Raw genomic sequence first — 20,514 nt, forward strand, 5'->3', positions numbered from 1 at the left:
AAATAATTGTGACAAATCAACATGAGAAGGTCTTCCACCAAGACTAGTTGGTTACAGATCTCTGGATCCAACTATAGTTGGGACGTCCTGTTGGGACTGAGGCCAACAGTTGGGACATTTCTAAGGTCGGGATAAAAAAAAAAAAAGTCGTAGGGACGGATCCCACAATGCACTGCTTCAAGAGAGTAAAAAGAGTAGACAAGATGGCGCGACGCTTGAACAGAGATTTATTTTGTTCGTTCCAAAGAAAAGGCAAAACAAGAATTTCAGAAGTCTGTGGTGACACTTTTATTGTTGACTTCTTCACTGGATAATAATGGCGAGCGACAATCAAAGAGAGTTCATTGTAAGTGTGTAGTGTTAAAATTTAACACAAAAGTCAGTGTGTGGTGGTGGCGTTTCTCCCGTCATCATCATCATCATCATGCCCGTATGAAATGCTATGAAATGATCCGTATCGGCATCGGTATCGTTTTTGTACAAAAGTAAAAAAGCTGGTGGTGTTATTTATCTTCATAAATAGTATAAAACAAAAGATCAAACATGAACAATGTTAAATATGATAAAATTTATTAGATTTCTTGCAAAATTAACAAAAAGAAGAATCAGCAGCGAATTTTCTCCCTGATTTAAAAGTTTGATTTGTGTGTCCAATACAGTATGATGACTAAACTTAAGATTTTCTACCCTCCTCAACCAGGTGTTGTACACACACCAGAAGACAAAGAAAAGTAAAAGATGGCAGGACGGCATTCTTAAAGTGAGCCATCAAGTTCAAGCTTCTAGAGCAGTCCTCTATGATGACAAAGGGTGTAAATTAGATGCTGTGTTTGTGAAACCAAAACAGGTATGGCATTGAATGATTAAAATCAAGAATTAAAGGTACATAAATGTAGTATTGATATTAGTTCAGGCAAGTAACATTTCAGCAGATTTTCCCCTTGTTTTTATCATGAGACTGTCAATCATGAGACTGTCAATCACTGTCAATCATAAAACACCTAATTTTGCCTTAACGAAGGGTTTATGGGTCAAGTTGATTTTTTTTTTTCAATTTTGTTGTAGGTAGCCATCAGTGAGGAACTTGAGAGTGAGAGATATTTAATCACTATAGAAGAAGAGAAACCATCGGCGTCTGGTAGTAAGGAAAATGGGGGCAGTGAAGGGGTTCAGCGAAGCCAACAACAGCAGCAGCTTCAACAACAGCAGCACCAGCAGCAGCACCAGCAACAACAACAACAACAACAACAACAACAACAACAACAACAGCAGCAGCAGCTGGCAAAACCAGACTTCCAACATCGAATAAGAGTTCCTTTAAAAAGGAAAAGAACTGTAAGTTGGACAGGATTGAAAATATCTTGATGGATGAAGTGACAAAATCATTTTGGTGTTTGTCTTTGGTATTTGTTTTGGACTGTCTTGTTCTAGATGGGCCCAATTGTACAGCGCTGCTTACCATGGAATTCTATCTTCATGTAGGCTTATATGGGCCAAGAATCACTTTGCATTACACTACAGGATGCGGTAAGCTAGGCATTCTGTGGTGGTTGAAAACCAGTGCAATGAAATGTTTTCAATGGGACAGTAATGGTGCCTCCAAAATCTGCATTTAGAGTTGCTTTTAAGCAACTTATTGTGCTTTCAAGTTTTTTTTTTTGTGTACTTTAATAATAAAAGTTACCAATAATTCTCATACTAACAGGGTTTTACAGTTCCAAGGCAAGTCGTCCAAAAACTTGCACCAGCAAATGACGATGTTCAAACAGGACTGCCTAGTTCTATCTCCCTCGGAGGAAAACCAGGAATGGAAAACATCCCCCGTCTTGGAGGAAAGAGAGTCCCCCTCTTCAGTAGCCCCTTCTCTAATGATACCGAAGGTTTGAATAACGGCAGGGACCTGGAAGATGCTGTCAATGGAAGTCAGGAGATGAAGCAAGTATCAAACGCCCCATCCATGAGTCTAAATGATCAATCGCAACCATACATGTATCAAACTAATGAGAACCATAGCTACATATTACCATTAACAATGGAGGACAGTCCCCCAGCGTGTTATAATGTGGACACATCCAACAATGACCGCTTAGGAGATGTTGGTGTACGTGTAGATGCTCCCAGCTCTTATAATGGCCGGGGAACTTTTGCAGTGGCAGAGAGAATACCAGAGAAGAAGAACACTGTAAATTCAATCCACAAGCGAAATATTGTGGATGATAAAATTGAAAGTGCAGATACACAGGAGGGATTAGTGATCAATGAACAGCTTTATAGACAGCATCAGATTGAAAGTAAAGATTTTCTTTTATTGTCCCCTGAAGAAACTTCCTTGTCCCCTGTCCATAACTCTGATCAATCCCACAACACACCAGCTATCATTAAACCATCTCTATCATCATCAGTGGGAAAGAGGAGCACCTCACAGATTCTAGCACTTCTCGGAAAAGGAAGTGGAAAGTTCAAGCCCCCAATCAAACAGTTAGACTCAAAATGGACGCCTAAAGTGAGTGAAACATTGCCTCATGCAGGCAGAGCAGATCTTAAAACACAGTGTCATGAAACAGTCTCAGAGTCACCCTTTGTAACGCCTGTCGAACAACCCTTCATTGAAGACATTGATGTTATGGAGCTTTTGGGACAGGTAGATGTATCTACTGCTGTTTCATGTATCAATCCATTACCTGCTGACCCTGATGTTAACTCATCAAGGAGAACACATGAGATGCTTGGCAGATGCAGTCATGAAACAGTGCAAGGCAGTGAAGCAATTCCTAACATCTTGCATAAGCCATCAAAGCTTGTGGAGTCCAACAAATCAGTCCTTGTTGGATCAACGGAAAAACGTAAGCATAAGCCCTACGATTACATTTAAAAACAGAAGGATATTTAGCACTAATTCAACCAAAAACAAGTCGATTTAATTTCTTTGAAACAGTTCTTTTATTCAGCTTGATTGCCAGGGTTTCCTTCATTTTCTTTACAGTTTCCAAAATAGAGTTCCGAACAGTTAGCAATTATGCCTAGGAAAACTCATTAGGGGGCGGGGATAATATTTACTTGGTAGTTAGATACATTAAGTCGGTTTATAAATAATGTTTTTTAACATTACTGACCTACATATGTATAGAAACAGAAACTTAACTTTCTTTGACAGTACATGAGGTTGAGCAACACAATGGTTCAAGTCTTCAGAAGATTTTGGCCGAGGAGAACCGAGCACAGAATGAGGACTTACAGAACTTTCACAAAAAATCAGACATAAGAAACCAAGAGGATAAAAGCCAGGAAGAAATAAACCACCTGGATGCTGTTGTTACCATAGGTCTGAGGAACCAAGGTGGTAGGAACCAGACTAGGGATCAGAATGATGATATGGATGTAGATAGGATGAACCAGGATAGTAGGAGCCAGACTGGGGACCAGACTAGGAATCAGTGTGAAGATATGGATGAAGATGGGAAGAACCAGGATAGTAGGAGCCATACTGGGGACCAGACTAGGAATCAGTGTGAAGATATGGATGAAGATGGGAAGAACCAGGATAGTAGGAGCCATACTGGGGACCAGACTAGGAATCAGTGTGAAGATATGGATGAAGATGGGAAGAACCAGGATAGTAGGAACCAGACTGGGGACCAGACTAGGAATCAGTGTGAATATATGGATGAAGATGGGAAGAACCAGGATAGTAGGAGCCAGACTGGGGACCAGACTAGGAATCAGGGTGATGAACACCAGATTAGCAATATTGATGTAGATAAGAAGAATCGGGATTATGGAAACCAAACTGAGAACCAGATTGATGTTATGAATGACGACGGAACTGAAAATCAGGAAAACCAGAACCAGAATAATGGGAACCAGGATAAGAACCAAACTAAAAGGATCCATATTAGGGCGCATGTTGATGATGCCAGTAGCTGTAACGATGAGATAAACCATGTTCATTGTAACCAAGATGGTAGCGTGTTAAACCAGGGTGACAGTAACCAGGGTGACAGTGGTGAGGATAGTACCAACCATGGTGATAGTATTAGTCAGGATGATAGCAACCATAGTGATGAGATAAAACAAGATTGTAATAACCATGGTGATGAGATAAACCAGGATTGTAGTAACCATGGTGATGAGACAAAACAGGATTGTAGTAACCATGGTGATGTAAACAATGGTGATGGTAACAGTCAAGATGTTGGCAACCATGGTAATAAGATAAATCAAGATTGTAGTAACCAGGGTGATTGTAACCAGGGTGACAGCGAGGAAAGTAACAACCATGGTGAGAACAACCCTTTGGATAATGGCAACCATAGTGATGAGATAAACCAAGATTGTAGTAACCATGCTGCTAGTAACAGTCTTGATGAGGGAAACCATGGTGATCAGAGTAGTAACAAGCAGGATGCTACTAATCATGATGATGGTGATAACCCAGCTAGCCAGGATAATTGTGAGAACACTGAGAATGACCCAAGTGAACTGGTTATTGACATCCCAAGTACAGATTCCGAAACTTCAGACACAACCATTGCTGAGATAACAGACTCTAAAATAGTCTGCACCCTTTGTGGAGTTGAGTTGAGTAACACACTACATGACATGTGTGCCGAATGCACTGACGAGTTAACAACAGGCTTTGAATCATCATGGAAGTCAAGAAACCACTCTCAAGAAAATGAGCAAAAGCGTCACCCACCTGTTTCTTCACAAGATGCAACTACTGAAGATTCTGTGATACAGAATAAGATGCCAGATACAGGTGAAGAGGCTCTATTGTCTTTACCTTTAACTTCAGAGAATGCCAGAGCGTCACCCAAGCCTAACTGTAGCAACGAGGCTCCTGCTGAAATTATAGACAGAGATGGTGATCTTAAAATCATCCAATACCAATCCCAGGTTCCCACTTCTGAGTTCCCTCATTACCGTGAAGATAAAAGCATCAAGATGGTTACTGAAGACGGGAAAACCCTCTCCCAGTATCCCGTTGAGGAGTGGCTGAGAAACATGGATTGTACGTCAAGTCAAGAACTAGGAGAGACTAGCGATTGTGTCGTGCCTCAATTGACCATTACGCTGCCTAGAACTGGAAGTTGGGATCAAGGTAAACAAGAAGTTGTGCCAAGGATGAACCTACTTGTAGAGAACAGACAAGAGAATGAGGTATCGAGCTATGGATTACATCATCAACAAAGCAGAGTAAGTCCACAGTTAGAAGCTGAGTCTAAGAACCAACAGACCTGGGCAGAGAGAAGTAGTAGTCCAACAGAACAATGTGTGCCTGTTGAACAAGACCGATCCAATGCTGATCATCTGACAGTGTCTCAAGATAAATACGTCCAGCGTAAGACTCCACAGCGAAGAGACATAAAAGGATTCTTTCACTCAAATATTCTGAAGAGGATGAGCGAAAACATAAGTGGTGAAATGTTGCTTGTTCCTGAAGTTCAGATGGGAAGCCATACTATTGATGTCATTCCTCCAATCTGCTCTCCCAATTCTAAGCGGTCTCAGGATGTTTCTTTCTTTGATCCAGTTAAGTTGAGAGGAGTGGCAAGGAGGAGTAAGACAGAAATGGTGTCGCATAAAACAAAGATGGATTATTTCAATCAAGGAACAGCAGTAAAATACTCAGAAAATATTGATCTAAATGAAGATGAACAAAAGCCTATGCTGAGAATCAAGACTCAAAATACAGAAGAGGACTTCTGTGAATCAACTTCACGACAGTTTTTTGAAACTGGTCAACGTTTCTCACATGGCAATCAGAATCATTTTCAACAAAATTCTGATGGCAGATGCTCAGGGAGTCTGTTTGAAAACTTCCAAACTCAAAAAGCAGTAACTTTATCTCCAGCGATGCCCAACCATGACTGGTACAACGATGCTGGGATTTCTGTAAATCCTCAGTGGCTGCCAATGTCACCAAACAAGAGAGATTCTGCCTCGAGTCCTTGGTTCCCGTCTGCCTCCAGACCTTGCTCCTCATTCCTTCATTCCATTCATCAAGAGGCAGAAGTACTCTTAGATGAAATCATCAATGAAGATCACACAGCAGTCTCAGAGATGATAGATCAAGAATCTTCAAGCCGATGTGAATCAGAGAGTTGCCTTGATCGCTGGATGATCCCAAGAGACCATCAGATGATTGACAGATATCCACAATCCAGTCAGCCAATGCTCATAAGAGGTGAGTAAATTAGAAGCTATCATGTAAAATAAGTTAAGTACAAATGTTACCATTCATGTGATATCAAAAGGAGGTGGGAATAGTTCAATCTCCTAAAAGAATTCTTTGTAATTATTTTTTGGTATTACAAAATCCCAACTTTAAAATCCGTAACCTCACAAAATTGTCATGATAATACAGACAGCGTTGTTAATAGTTTGTACAACTTTCTGATTATCAATAATGCATTAAGTCTATGTTGTACATTAAGACTTTCGGGCAAGGTTGTATTTTGAGATGGTATTTTGTGATGCTGGTGAATATTTGTAACATTCGTATGAGCCATTTGAAGGTGCCGGTGTGGTGCGGTATGATAACGCGCCATTTGCTTATATTATTGTTTACACACTGTAAACATACAGGAAAATATTTATACATGCGACTCAATTTTACCCATCAGATGATGAATCTGTAGCGAGAGTACCTCTCAGGGAGCAGACAACATCTCCAGAAGGATACATCGTTCCTTACTCATCGTTGCCTGACCCATCGTTACCTCATCCAGCGTTATATCATCCATCTCAGCTGAAGAGGGGACCTTCTAATGATGAGGATATGTCTCCCGAAGGATGCATCGATCCTTACTCATCGTTACTTCATCCATCGTTACCGCATCCGTCGTTGCCTCATCCATCTCAGCTGAGGAGGGGTCCTTTTAATGAGGAGGATGTGTCTGCTGAAGGATGCATCCCAAGACTCAGTGACAAGGTGATTCTATTAGTTTGGGTTTTTTACCTTTACACCGATGTGCGATATGCACTGTAAACTCGGTGCTGTCCGACTCCTGAGCAGATGTAAAATGGAATAGTCCAGGTTTCATCTCATGATTATATTCTAACAACTCACTCATGTGTACATCCAATATTTGGTTTTAAAATGAATCATTCTCTACATTTGTTTGTATTTCTAGACTAAAATTGATCATTAAACCATAGATGCTTATCTCCCTGCAGAAACCTAAAAAGAGAAAGAGAGAGAATTACTGGAATGACCCTGTGTCGAGTGGAACGGTACGCAGAAGGCCTCCAGCTGCAACCCTATACCAAGCCAGTGCAAGACGACAACAATTCCCTGTCGCTTCCCAAGATGGAGGATACTCCACTCCCATCCAGGCAAGACCTAAAGTACCAACATGGCCGTGTGATGAGGATGGAGCTAAAGATGAGCAATGGAAAGAAGCATCAGAGCATCTTCCACATTGGGAGACATTCTTCAAAGAAAAAGAATCGGACACTCTTCATTCACGATCTGAAATTAATCTTTCTTCATACACCACAGAGAAAGAGGCAGTAGATATGTTTGGATATGAGGTCATTTTTGATTCAACTTTAACATCCGATATATTGTATACTAGTTATACTGCAACAACTGAATCCTTTCCATTCATCTCTACACTAACTGACAAGACTGTTGCACCAGGACAACTCCACTACAGATACAACCAAAGCTATGACAAGCAGTTAATGGAAGATATAGCCCACAATGAATCTACCATCTCACGCCCCTGTATCTGGAGACAGGATCACAATGGATACAACCAAACCTATGACAAGCAGTTGATGGAAGATATCTGTAGACAGCAAGATGTTACTGGCCTGGTACCTCCATATTCCCCTAATTGGAGACGGGATGATGTCCAAACTCAATTGCGGAACATCTTGGGATCTACTTATGAAGACACCAACAGGCTGAAGGTTTGGCAAAGTCCATCTAAAGGGAGGCAAGACAATTTCGAATGTCAATCTGAGTTGCAGAACATCTTCTTGCAATCATCAATTCAAGATGCTACTTCTGCAGACTTTTCTGGAAGTCCCTGTAAATTGAGACAAGATGGAGGCCTAAATCAATCCAATATACACAGCAATTTGTCATCTTCACTTCAAGATGCTTACAACCCGGATGTTTCTACAAGTCCCTGTAAATGGAGACAATATACTTACAGCCCTAAGATTCGTCAAAGTCCCTCAAAGTGGAGACCATGCAAAGCCAAAAATCAGTTCAATACACCAAAGATCTTTGTAGAAGATGATAGCATCTCTGACTTCACTCGGAGTCTCTTCAAATTGAGACAAGAGATGAGCACTCCTCATCAGAACGAAGCATCTTACAATCAGAATCTCAGCATTAAGGCAGGGAGAGATGTATCTACAGGCAACAATAGTAGCTGGTTGGACCAGCAGGGTACCATCAGCCCATCCAGTACACCAAGCGACACTTATGATTACCCAGACTGTACAGGTGATGTCCTTTAGATGTGCCATCTGATATTAATGTATCATGTCACATATACCATGATATACTGGAGTTTTTCTGTGCTCAGGCTGTTACAAGACTTTACGTCTTTATTTGCATTCATATGAAAACCTGGCTGTCTTTTGATTAGTTTACCAGTTAGGAAAGTGAGAACCAAATACTAGGTTAAAAACATAGATTTGAATCGAATCTTGTTATTTGTTTTTGTGTCCTGAGAAAAAAGGGCATAGAGCCTTACACCCTTTTCGAGGAGTATTGCAATATTAACCTTTATAAACTGTTGTTTTTATCGGACTGATGTGGTCATAGATTGTTCACACTTCTAATGTTTTCTTGATGATTTCAGCAGAGGGCTTGTCTTCACAGTTTTTAGCGAGGCAACAATACAAGGGCTTCAAGAATCCTACTTTATCAATAGCTGGACAGAGTTTACTTTCATCAGGGGTGAGAACAGAGATAATACCGATAGATTCAATCATTAAATGACATATCGCAGGCTGGCATTCGTGCATCTATCTTTCTAAACCACAGTGGATGATTGAATGGTCAGACAGTAGGAGGGTTGACTGTATAAATATAGTTATTCATATGACATCACATTGCATGTTGCCATAGTTTTGTGTGTAAAGCGCAATGATAATTTTTTGGGATTTGCAAAAGGTCAAAACTTTCATAACCAGTACAGAGAATTGACTCTTATAAACCACTTCATGGAAAATCAGGAACAGAACCAGAACAAACAGAAAACATACGGTTTGATCAGTTACCAGATGAGGCAATCAAGCAGAATCGTTAAACTTTTCCAAGCAGCTGTTAAACTTGTCCCCTCACTCCCGCATTTGACTACGAGAAAAGTCCACAACCAGTTGAAGAGTATATTGAAAGCATTCTTTGGATGTTTTTGTTTGATTTTCAGAGAAGCGTCTGTGGGGAATTGTTCTTTCCCTCAGCAGGTGAAGTTCAGGGTGTTGCCTCCCTCAAACGTCAAGTCCAAATCCTTCCTTCCTTCCCATCAGTAGCTTCTTATAAACAAGTCTTCACATCAGCTCTCAAAGGTAAACTGACAGCACTTTTTTATTAAACAGTTTAAACTATGTGCCATGAAAACCCAAATTGCAGAATATGTAATATGCAGTATAGGATTTTAATCAGCTAGTGTGTTTAAGGGTTGACGGTAATTTTATTCTGATGATTATTTGACTACAGAGCATCTTAATCTCATCTTGTTCAACCTTGGTCAACGCTTCCACACAGCCAGAAATAAAGTTGATACCCAATGCCTTGACTCCTCAACGCCGCTAGCCTCCATTGATAACCCTCAAGCCAGCCACGCTCCTCAGTGTAACCATGGCAATGCTGCTAAGATGGTGTGTGTTAAGAAGGAAGGCAAGAACAAAGGCAGATTCTTCTATGCTTGTAGTGCGCCTCGTTCCAACCAATGCAAGGTGTGTTCATAAAATAACATTCCAAATGCTACATCTTATATTCAAGCTCCATCACTGTTTAGCCCCATTCTACAAACAGGATTTTAGAAAACCATGTTACTTCTTTCCCTTATGTGTTTATGATGTCATCGTTGTAAAATTCTTCTTTAATTTGTAGTTGAACAATCATTTGTGGTTGAACAAGGGCAAATTTACTGGAGCTGGTCTTTAAACTGATGGATTAGCGAGAGCCCCCTACCAACGGCTATCTAGCCCTATATTGGTTGTCTCCCAATTAACAATAAATTGTAACTAATCCTTTCCGTCTGAAACCCTGATCCCCTTGCTCTTTTCATCGTCTTGATGCAGTTTTTCCTGTGGGCAGATCAGTTTAAATCGGGCTCATCCAGTGATGCTAAGGGATCAAGTAACACCAAGATATCCCTAATGGAGCCCAATGCAGCCATGACGTTCTTCAAGAGCCAAAATGTTCGCCTGTACTACGGTTGTGAATTCCGGAGAGCTTGTTCATATAACTCCATGTTGCCTGGCGCACCAGTAAGTTCCTTTATTTCTATAATTTTGTTTGTCAAATTTGTTTTAGACTCCATTTTTCAGTTCATTACTGGTGGGTCACACTACAGTGAGCTCTCTGCAGCAGACCATGGAGGGACATTTGCCCTAAAAGTTGTCAAAATACAATCACAGCACCACAAGGACATTATGTGACAGTGACATTTAAAGGCTGTACTCTTCATAGAATGTCTGTGTAAAACTGTGTTAAAATGCCCAATGACCACTGGTTATAGAGTCCATCAACTTTGGCATTGAGTCAGTTACTCAACAGTCCTACATTTTACATTTAAGTGTTTGTATGACTGTAGAACTGAATCCATCAAAGTTAAAGGTGGGAAATAGAATTGAAAGTAAATGTTCATGATGATATTTGATGACTTGCTAATTTCTGTTATTCCAGGCATGGGCAATGAAACGCAAACAACAAATGATGGAAAGCACAAAGAAGAAGCTGTACTTGAATCTATCAAGGAAAGAAGCATCAACTTCCTATGGCAAAGGTAACGTCTTACCTTCTATATTCTATGGCCTTTTATTTCTATATCATCATATATCCTCATATTTTACTGACTTTCATTTTATTTGTTGAACTGTAGATGACATCTGGGTAATTTCCAAGGACCTAACCTTTGACCCCAGGTCAACTTTTCTTGCCAAGAGTGTCTACCATGGTCCGTCGTCTAATAATGATGTTGAGATAGAGCCACTAGCGTGTTATTCTACTTCCAATTGGCCGTCACCATGTAAATATTGTTTTCAACTTGTTTGTGATACCTTAAGAGAATTAAGTGCTCTAGTGCCAATAACTGGATGTATGGGAGAGGCTAAAGCAATGTTTAGTTTTATATGTGGGAGTAAAACCTGTATGGGGGAAACCCCTTCAATCAGGTCGGGGCTAGAATCCATACACAAGGTGGTAAATGGCATGACTCTAAACCGAGTCAGCCTTGATCCATGATGCCCAATGACTCAAACCTTGACACGGACTCGACCTTATACAGTTGGATTTGGGAAACCCCTTCAATCAGGTCGGGGCTAGAATCCATACACAAGGTGGTAAATGGCATGACTCTAAACCGAGTCAGCCTTGATCCATGATGCCCAATGACTCAAACCTTGACTCGGACTCGACCTTATACAGTTGGATTTGGGAAACCCCTTCAATCAGGTCGGGGCTAGAATCCATACACAAGGTGGTAAATGGCATGACTCTAAACCGAGTCAGTCTTGATCCATGATGACCAATGACTCAAACCTTGACTCGGACTCGACCTTATACAGTTGGATTTGGAGCTCAGATTCAATGACTATATTGACTAAGTTGATGATTATTTTCAGGTACTGTACATGCCATCCTTGCCTGTAATGCGAGTTCAGAGCTGGTATGTTTGAGTAATCTACAGGAACATGTCAATTCTACATCAGTGCCGATACTACAGTCTCTCATCAATAGGTAAGTTTGATCTCTCTTCATCATTTTAATTGACTTTGTGTCAGCAAATCCACAGGGTTTGGGTGGCTAGTCTGTGGCATCGAGTATCCCCTCAAAGTTATGAGGCTTCTTGGGGATATCTAATCTTGCAGGTTTGAAAATCCACTGTGGCCATGTTAATCCGCAAGTTATCTTTGAGAAGTCTTTTACATACTGATCAAAGCTTCAGATCTTACTTTGTTCTGTTTGGTGTAATTGATATTAAGGTCGGACAATCAACCTATCACTCAATCAAGACTGTCGACATTCAAGTCACCAGCTCAAGCTCAGAGTCAGTCTAAATTCCTGAACTACCCTCCACAAGAAATTGTAAGTATACTTAATGACCATAGATCTTTATTGGAAACACAGCTTTGGCTACTGCTCTAGTCGCAATTGATAAAGAACCGAGTCTGATGCGTTAGATTTGTTGGACTTAATACTCATGCTTTTAATCTTTGTATCTTGTTTCAGGATCACATTGCTACACTTATGATTGAGACATACAAACTGAACACTGACCAAGCAAAGGCTTTAAGAAGAGTAGCAAAGATGTTTCAACAGACTAGTAACGACAACCCCAACCCTGAACCTGTTACTCTTATCCATGGTAAGAACTGCAACTGTTTGACTTTAAGCTTTAGAATCTAAACTCTTTTTTAAATTTAATTGTTTGTTGTAGGAATGTACCAATAGTTCGACACAATGTCGAGGGTAAGCAGATTGTTGTGACTAGGCACTGGATTGCAGGGGTAGGCCTTACCTTAGGAACGTGCTTTTGCACCTCATGTGTTTTCTGACTTTTGAAATGCTCCCTTGCAAGATTCCTAGTTGTAAGACTTGGCTATGGAGCTCTTTGAAAATGAGCTCTAGTGAAGTTTGATACATACTTTGATTTCTAACTCTAGGTGTCTTTGGTGCCGGTAAGAGCTTTCTTCTTGCTGTTATTGTCTTGTTTCTTGTCAAACTCTTCAAGCTTAGTGAGGAGCAGAACCCAGAAGCAGTATCTCAGCGATCACCATGGAAACTCCTCATAGCATCCACCACAAATGTAGCTGTAGACAGGATCCTATTAGTGTAGGTAGCTTTATTGTGGTCCGAGGGAAAGTACACAATTGATTTTGGAAGATAAAAGTAATTCTATCCACAGGTTTTTCAGTAAACACAGGGATAACATTTCATGTTTTGTTATGGTTTTTGTGCATGTTTAATGCAAGCTTGTTACACTTGCAGCAATTGAAATAAGCAATGGTGATTTGTAGGATGTTCAATTTTCACTTCTCTGGATGATTGTTAATGATAGGATCTTCATAATTAGTGAGTTCACATTGTAACTACATAAGTTTGTTGTCTTGCTAGTAGCCATTCCTAACATTGGTAGCCATTCCCAATACTGGTAGGCTGGCTACCAATCCATCCTTCTCTAAACTACTCCCCATCTACTCATGGTATAGCCCAATAAATGTCTTGTGATTTTGTCTTGATTCTTTTTCAGACTTTTAGGTCTTGGCTTTGAGGATTTCATTCGAGTTGGAAGTCTTAGGAAGATTGCTAAGCCAGTTCTCCCTTACAGGTAAGCATATCATTTATTCATTCGTTCATGGCTTAGGGACGAATTCAAAATTAAACAAGCGGTAACTCGGGGTCTTTTTCAGAATCCCCCGAGGTAATACAGGGTATTTACAGTCTTGCATACGAACAATAGAGTCATGAATATCCGTCTGCACATGCTGGGTCAACTTGGTCGTGGTTGGGTGACCACGGATACAAAGAGCAATTTAACAAAAGGCAAGACTTGTGCTTGGGATTACGTCAGCAAGGGATTATCGGATTAGTGACAGATGCCTGGCTGCTCCAATAAATGTTCTTCTGATCCATTCAGGTACTCAATGGTTCTAAAGAAACCAATGGACCGCAAACTCCACTGGTCTATTGTTGAACAGTATCAATTACGGATTAACCGAGCCTCTGCCAAACCGCGGGGCGGCCGGCGGCGATATCAATGAAGTAAACTTGGCTCTCTGTGGCCCCAAGAGCAATGTTCATTGACCTGTAGATAATGAGCTCATTATGGTCCGACTTCCTTTTGCCTTGTAAAACCCCGGGGGAAAATGAAGATTTACCCCGTGTTACCGATTGTTTAATTTTGAATTCGCCCCTTATTCTTATTTGATTTTGTCGGAATATCAGATATGTCCCCCCCCCCCTTCCCATCCTTTCTAATATTTCTTTCATTTTCTTGGTTCTGATCAGTGTTCATGCCTCAGATAAGAAAGACAGCCAGGAGATTAAAGACCTGTATGAGATGCTGAAGACTGACTTGACTCCAACTGAGAAAAGCCAGATACGAAGGAGTCTAGAGAGACAACGACTCGGACAGAATCGAGACTTACTAAGCAGCGTCAAGGTGGTTGGAGTTACATGTGCTGCTTGTACATTTCCTTGCATGAGCAAGCTCATCTTCCCTGTAAGTGATTGGTATTAGGGCATAACTAACCTTTGTGGTGTGTCATGGCCGAGCGGTCTAGATCTATGTTGTCGGTGTGGGTTTGAATTCCTGTCGTGACACATGTGCTCGTTAGCAAAGCACTAACCATTATCGCTTCATAAAAGTTGGGAGGGTAATACATTCTGCTCTAGCAGCCAGGCTCCTAGTTTATGAAACCCTAGCCTACATCCTTACAGACTGTGAAGGGGGTAACCTGGTTTCAGCCCTAGGAGTAGGTGGCAACGTGCCCCTGGTGACAGTAGCCCTCTCCTAGTGCATTCTAATCTAGCAGCCAGGCTCCTAGTGTATGAAACCCTAGCCTACATCCTTACAGACTGTGAAGGGGGTAACCTGGTTTCAGGCCCAGGAGTAGGTGGCTCCTAGTGGATGATACCCTAGCCTACATCCTTACAGACTGTGAAGGGGGTAACCTGGTTTCAGCCCTAGGAGTAGGTGGCAACGTGCCCCTGGTGACAGTAGCCCTCTCCTAGTGCATTCTAATCTAGCAGCCAGGCTCCTAGTGTATGAAACCCTAGCCTACATCCTTACAGACTGTGAAGGGGGTAACCTGGTTTCAGGCCCAGGAGTAGGTGGCTCCTAGTGGATGATACCCTAGCCTACATCCTTACAGACTGTGAAGGGGGTAACCTGGTTTCAGCCCTAGGAGTAGGTGGCAACGTGCCCCTGGTGACAGTAGCCCTCTCCTAGTGCATTCTAATCTAGCAGCCAGGCTCCTAGTGTATGAAACCCTAGCCTACATCCTTACAGACTGTGAAGGGGATAACCTGGTTTCAGCCCGAGGAGTAGGTGGCAACGTGCCCCTGGTGACAGTAGCCCTCTCCTAGTGCATTCTAATCTAGCAGCCAGGCTCCTAGTGTATGAAACCCTAGCCTACATCCTTACAGACTGTGAAGGGGGTAACCTGGTTTCAGCCCTAGGAGTAGGTGGCAACGTGCCCCTGGTGACAGTAGCCCTCTCCTAGTGCATTCTAATCTAGCAGCCAGGCTCCTAGTGTATGAAACCCTAGCCTACATCCTTACAGACTGTGAAGGGGGTAACCTGGTTTCAGCCCTAGGAGTAGGTGGCAACGTGCCCCTGGTGACAGTAGCCCTCTCCTAGTGCATTCTAATCTAGCAGCCAGGCTCCTAGTGTATGAAACCCTAGCCTACATCCTTACAGACTGTGAAGGGGATAACCTGGTTTCAGCCCGAGGAGTAGGTGGCAACGTGCCCCTGGTGACAGTAGCCCTTTCCTAGTGCATTCTAATCTAGCAGCCAGGCTCCTAGTGGATGAAACCCTAGCCTACATCCTTACAGACTGTGAAGGGGGTAACCTGGTTTCAGCCCTAGGAGTAGGTGGCAACGTGCCCCTGGTGACAGTAGCCCTCTCCTAGTGCATTCTAATCTAGCAGCCAGGCTCCTAGTGTATGAAACCCTAGCCTACATCCTTACAGACTGTGAAGGGGGTAACCTGGTTTCAGCCCTAGGAGTAGGTGGCAACGTGCCCCTGGTGACAGTAGCCCTCTCCTAGTGCATTCTAATCTAGCAGCCAGGCTCCTAGTGTATGAAACCCTAGCCTACATCCTTACAGACTGTGAAGGGGATAACCTGGTTTCAGCCCGAGGAGTTGGCAACGTGCCCCTGGTGACAGTAGCCCTCTCCTAGTGCATTCTGCTCTAGCAGCCAGGCTCCTAGTGTATGAAACCCTAGCCTACATCCTTACAGACTGTGAAGGGGGTAACCTGGTTTCAGCCCTAGGAGTAGGTGGCAACGTGCCCCTGGTGACAGTAGCCCTCTCCTAGTGCATTCTAATCTAGCAGCCAGGCTCCTAGTGTATGAAACCCTAGCCTACATCCTTACAGACTGTGAAGGGGGTAACCTGGTTTCAGCCCTAGGAGTAGGTGGCAACGTGCCCCTGGTGACAGTAGCCCTCTCCTAGTGCATTCTAATCTAGCAGCCAGGCTCCTAGTGTATGAAACCCTAGCCTACATCCTTACAGACTGTGAAGGGGGTAACCTGATTTCAGCCCAAGGAGTAGGTGGCAACGTGCCCCTGGTGGCAGTAGCCCTCTCCTAGTGCATTCTAATCTAGCAGCCAGGCTCACTAGCTCCTAGTGTAAGATTGAATGGCTTCTGACTGATACCCCTAAACGATTGATTGGCTTCTGACTGATACCCCTTAATGACGATAGATAGTTCAGTTGTAAGATAGCCAACCAGTAAATCTTGATGTCACACTTTCAAATATCTATATCTCTGAGTATTTATCTTTCTCTCCATTAGGTCATCCTTCTAGATGAATGCAGTCAGATGACAGAACCTTCATCTATGCTTCCCATTGCTAGATTCCAATGTGAGAAGTTAGTCCTAGTAGGAGATCCTAAGCAGTTAGACCCAACGATTCAAGGGTCGGAGAATGCTCATAGCTACGGATTGGAGCAGACGCTGTTCAACAGACTTATCCACCAGGCAAGAGTCAAATTAATATTTTCTATCACTGCTCTCTTTTCAGTCTGCATTAAATGTATTGAATTGTTTAGTGATTGATTGATTGATTGATTAATAGATTGATTGACTCATTGATTTATTGCTTGTAGGGCTATGAACCAATACTGTTGCGGACCCAGTATAGATGCCATCCAAGGATCAGCGCTATTGCCAATTGTTTGTTCTACAATCAACAACTTGAAGATGGAGTTGTAGCTGAAGATAGACCTCCACTGACTGTAAGTAAGATGATGTTTAGCTGTTTGTTTAAGGTCTCAACCTTTGAGAAATTGATGCAACTTGGGGAAGTGTTCAAACTTTGTAATAAGGAGTCTTGTCAAAATGACCTGAGGCCCATATTGAACCTGAAACAAAACACCTTGCCTGGTGCATGTTTCCTAGCATCATATAATCTTCAATGTTTAATGTAATGTCAATTAATACCTTCAGCTCCTCTGGGTTATTTTTCACATGAGTGTGCGCCTTTTTGTGGCTGATTTTTAAACACCCTTGATGTTTTGCTTGATTCTTCCACAGCCATCTTTGCCCACTCTGTGTTTCTTCAGCGTTCCTAGTGGTAAGGAATGCTGTGCTAAAGATGGGAGTTTCTACAATGAAGAAGAGGCTTCCTTTGTTATCTACTTGATTGATGTATTGATGTCATTGGGAGTTGAAGCTGGAGATGTTGGAGTTATAACGCTGTATAAAGCCCAGACAATGAAGATTAGCATGATGCTACAGGACAGCAAGTAAGAAAGTATATTATAGCAGACAAATTGTGCAATACACTCACTTGGTGCTAGCATTAATCACCAACCTAACTGCAATGGTGCAATGTTTTGCGTTTTCTTATATCTTATATGTACTTGTGCATGTTATCAAGAAGCGCATGGTCAAAGTAACACACATTAAATTTTAAGAGATGTACTATCCTAAGTTTTTTGCGAAGCTTAGACGATCATTGAGCTAAGAATTACCTGTGTTTCAGATCTTTAAGAGAAACACATCAATTAATTATTCATATATCTTATTGGAGCTATAATGAAAGCTTCTCTTCCTAAACCCAATCTTCTTTAGGCTTGCTAATCAGAAAGGTATCAAAGCAATCCAGATCTCTACAGTGGATGCGTTTCAGGGAGGAGAGAAAAGTGTCATCATCTTGTCTTGTGTCCGGACTGACTATATGGGTTTTGCAGACTCAGATAAGTAAGGAACCACTTTGTAAATAATAATATTTATGAATTTCTTTGTTTGTGATGATGTTAACCCTCTGAATACCAAAGAGCACTATCTTTTTCATACCCTATCATACTTTCATCGTTTTTTCATAAAAGGAGGACCAATGTGGCTCTGACGAGATCTAAAAACCACCTGTTTATTGTTGGAAATCTTCGGATGTTGTTGGCTAACAACCTGTGGAGCCAAGTCATCAATCTGTGTAAAGGTAAATCAGTAACAAAATTAACAGGCTTTTTAAAATGAAATAAGTTGTTCAATCTGAAATCACACTAATATTAAATGTACCAATTCTCACGGAAATATTTCATTCTGAGACACTGTCAAAGTCGAGAAGATAGCTTTTGAAGACCATTTCACTTCTCACACATAATCCCTAATGCAATATACAGAATGTTTTTCTGAAATGTTTTTGTGTATAATCCATCTGAGTTTGTTTGTTTGTTTGTTTGTTTGTTTGTTTGTTTTATTTCCATTTGTACAACAAAAAATACAACAATGATGATTTCAAGTATATAAATACTGTTATAAATTTAAATTAAGTACAAATGGGGGTTGCAGCCGGAGGAGGTAAGACCCTCCTGTAGTGGAGCACCCGAACTTCTATAAAAAATATTGAGTCCATTCCTCTACAAGTTTTATTATAGATGGTGTAACTATTATTTGTTGTATATAATATTAGATGCAGAAAATGGCATTCAAACATCAAAAGGTTTTGTCAAGGAGTGGACACCGAAGCTTGAAGAACTACAAAAGCTGGGGGAGGAGACTAAGCGCCAGAAACGAGGACAGAGAAGTAAGGCTAGTCAAGAAACATCAACAGAACTTGAAGAAGTTGAGAAGGAGACTAGTTGCCAAACAGCAGGGATGATCAGCAAAGACCCTCAAGGACAAACATTCAGTAACAAGTGTAAGTGTAAAGACAAATTCTGATTATTCCCTCCCCATCTACCAATGAGGTTTATGTATATTTGCTTATTTGTTTTCCTGCTGTCTGTCTGTATGTCTGTAAGCAGGATAGCTCAAAAGTGGGTGTCGTGGCCGAGAAATCAAGCCAGCAAGACTCAATCTCTGTGTTGCTGATCAGCAGATTGTTTTCTGATTTTTTAATTTTATTCAGGGATTTGATTTGTCATATAATATAAGCGCTTTGAAAATTAAATGTTTACTTTGTCTTCTAGGCCTTCTTGAAACATCGGAGCTACCCCACCTGCCGATGGAGTCATCCCTTCACAATGAAAGCCCAAGCTTCTTTCCGTTTTATGAAGTGGAGGATTCCGTTCTAAAGGACAGCAAACTTGAGGAGTCACAAGTTGGTGTGAGTGCATTGTGCAACATCAGCCCAAGCTACTCCCCCCTCTCAGGAGTGGAAGAGTCCGAGTCTGAGGATAGCTTCATGAAGGAACATCCTCCATGTTTTGACATTGGAGGGTTGGAGGACATCTTAGAATAGCATCTGAATAATTCATGACATTGGTTAAATATTCAAAATAGCTAGTTATTCATTTTTAAGAGTTCTGCAGTTTTCAAAAAGTTTTAGGAATGAAAATTGTTTTTGAGGGATATAATATGAGGGGAAAAACACAAAACCTTAGCCCTTATTGGGCCGCTGATATGAAGACATATTAAAACTCTAACCAAGAGGTTAGTAATGATAATTCTTTTTCTGTTCATGCCCTGTGGGGAAAACCCTAGGTTACTGTTTTGGGATTTGAAGCCAAGGCTCTTCATTGTAGAGAAGATATCTTAACCGTTAGACCATCAAACTAATTGCCTAGTAACAAGAGGCCAGCTGGGATCCTGTTGTTAGCAACGGACACTGCTACGAGTGATTAAAGTATAATTGCATACTAAGTGTTTTCCATTGCATTTCATTTTGTATATATTTCTTCGCATTTTGGGGGAACGTTTGTGGTTACATTTATATGTGAACTGAGGATCACAAATATTGTTTCTAGTTTTACTGTTAACTGATGTGTGATAAGCAATAGTCAATGCCGGGATAAGTAAAACACAGCTGGGTGGAAACCCACAACGTCCGCAAAAAGCAGATTGGTATCCAAATTTATATCATCAACAACATTGTTTGGAGCACATCCACTAGTAATTTGATTCTAATTGGCCTCTTGTACCGGACATGTTCGAATCCCACCAGGTTTTTTTTTTTTTTTGGGGGGGGGTTGTTATTGTATACTTTCATGTTTTATAATTAATGCATAATTATTCACGGATTAAATATTTAAGTTACACCTTGATGTATAGAATTTACAGTTTATTGTTAAACTTGAAAGATATTAAAATTTGCAAGGCCAGTGCTCTGGGTTGTCTAAAACAATTTATTGACTTTTATAATGG

The 20,514-nt window shown here is 41.2% G+C and overlaps 1 protein-coding gene across 2 annotated transcripts; it reads left to right on the top strand.

The window, feature by feature from the left end:
- Positions 1–200: 200 nt before the first annotated feature.
- On the top strand, positions 201–20,406 carry LOC139953056 (uncharacterized). 2 transcript variants are annotated; one of them, XM_071952457.1, is made up of 26 exons: positions 201–346; positions 701–847; positions 1,066–1,335; positions 1,706–2,843; positions 3,155–6,187; positions 6,627–6,934; positions 7,180–8,464; positions 8,826–8,923; positions 9,396–9,534; positions 9,686–9,924; positions 10,273–10,461; positions 10,880–10,979; positions 11,076–11,222; positions 11,818–11,932; positions 12,178–12,280; positions 12,425–12,560; positions 12,859–13,027; positions 13,446–13,523; positions 14,204–14,417; positions 16,720–16,905; positions 17,034–17,162; positions 17,461–17,672; positions 18,001–18,129; positions 18,258–18,367; positions 18,842–19,069; positions 19,341–20,406. In XM_071952457.1, the coding sequence occupies exons 1-26, from the start codon at positions 317–319 to the stop codon at positions 19,610–19,612; spliced, it is 9,204 nt and encodes a 3,067-aa protein (XP_071808558.1). In that variant the 5' UTR covers positions 201–316; the 3' UTR covers positions 19,613–20,406. The 2 variants fall into 2 exon arrangements, with proteins under 2 accessions (XP_071808558.1, XP_071808559.1); XM_071952458.1 differs by having other exon boundaries at positions 8,829–8,923.
- The last annotated feature ends 108 nt before the right edge of the window (positions 20,407–20,514 follow it).

Source organism: Asterias amurensis, chromosome 21 (genome assembly GCF_032118995.1).
Source record: "Asterias amurensis chromosome 21, ASM3211899v1".
In the NCBI taxonomy this organism is placed as follows: domain Eukaryota; kingdom Metazoa; phylum Echinodermata; class Asteroidea; order Forcipulatida; family Asteriidae; genus Asterias; species Asterias amurensis.

Coding starts and splice junctions, on each gene's coding strand:
- LOC139953056 (XM_071952457.1), top strand. CDS start 317: ATGGCGAGCGACAATCAAAGAGAGTTCATT. Junction 11,223..11,817: donor TTCCAATTGGCCGTCACCAT/GTAAATATTGTT, acceptor GATTATTTTCAG/GTACTGTACATGCCATCCTT. Junction 19,070..19,340: donor ACAAACATTCAGTAACAAGT/GTAAGTGTAAAG, acceptor TTTGTCTTCTAG/GCCTTCTTGAAACATCGGAG.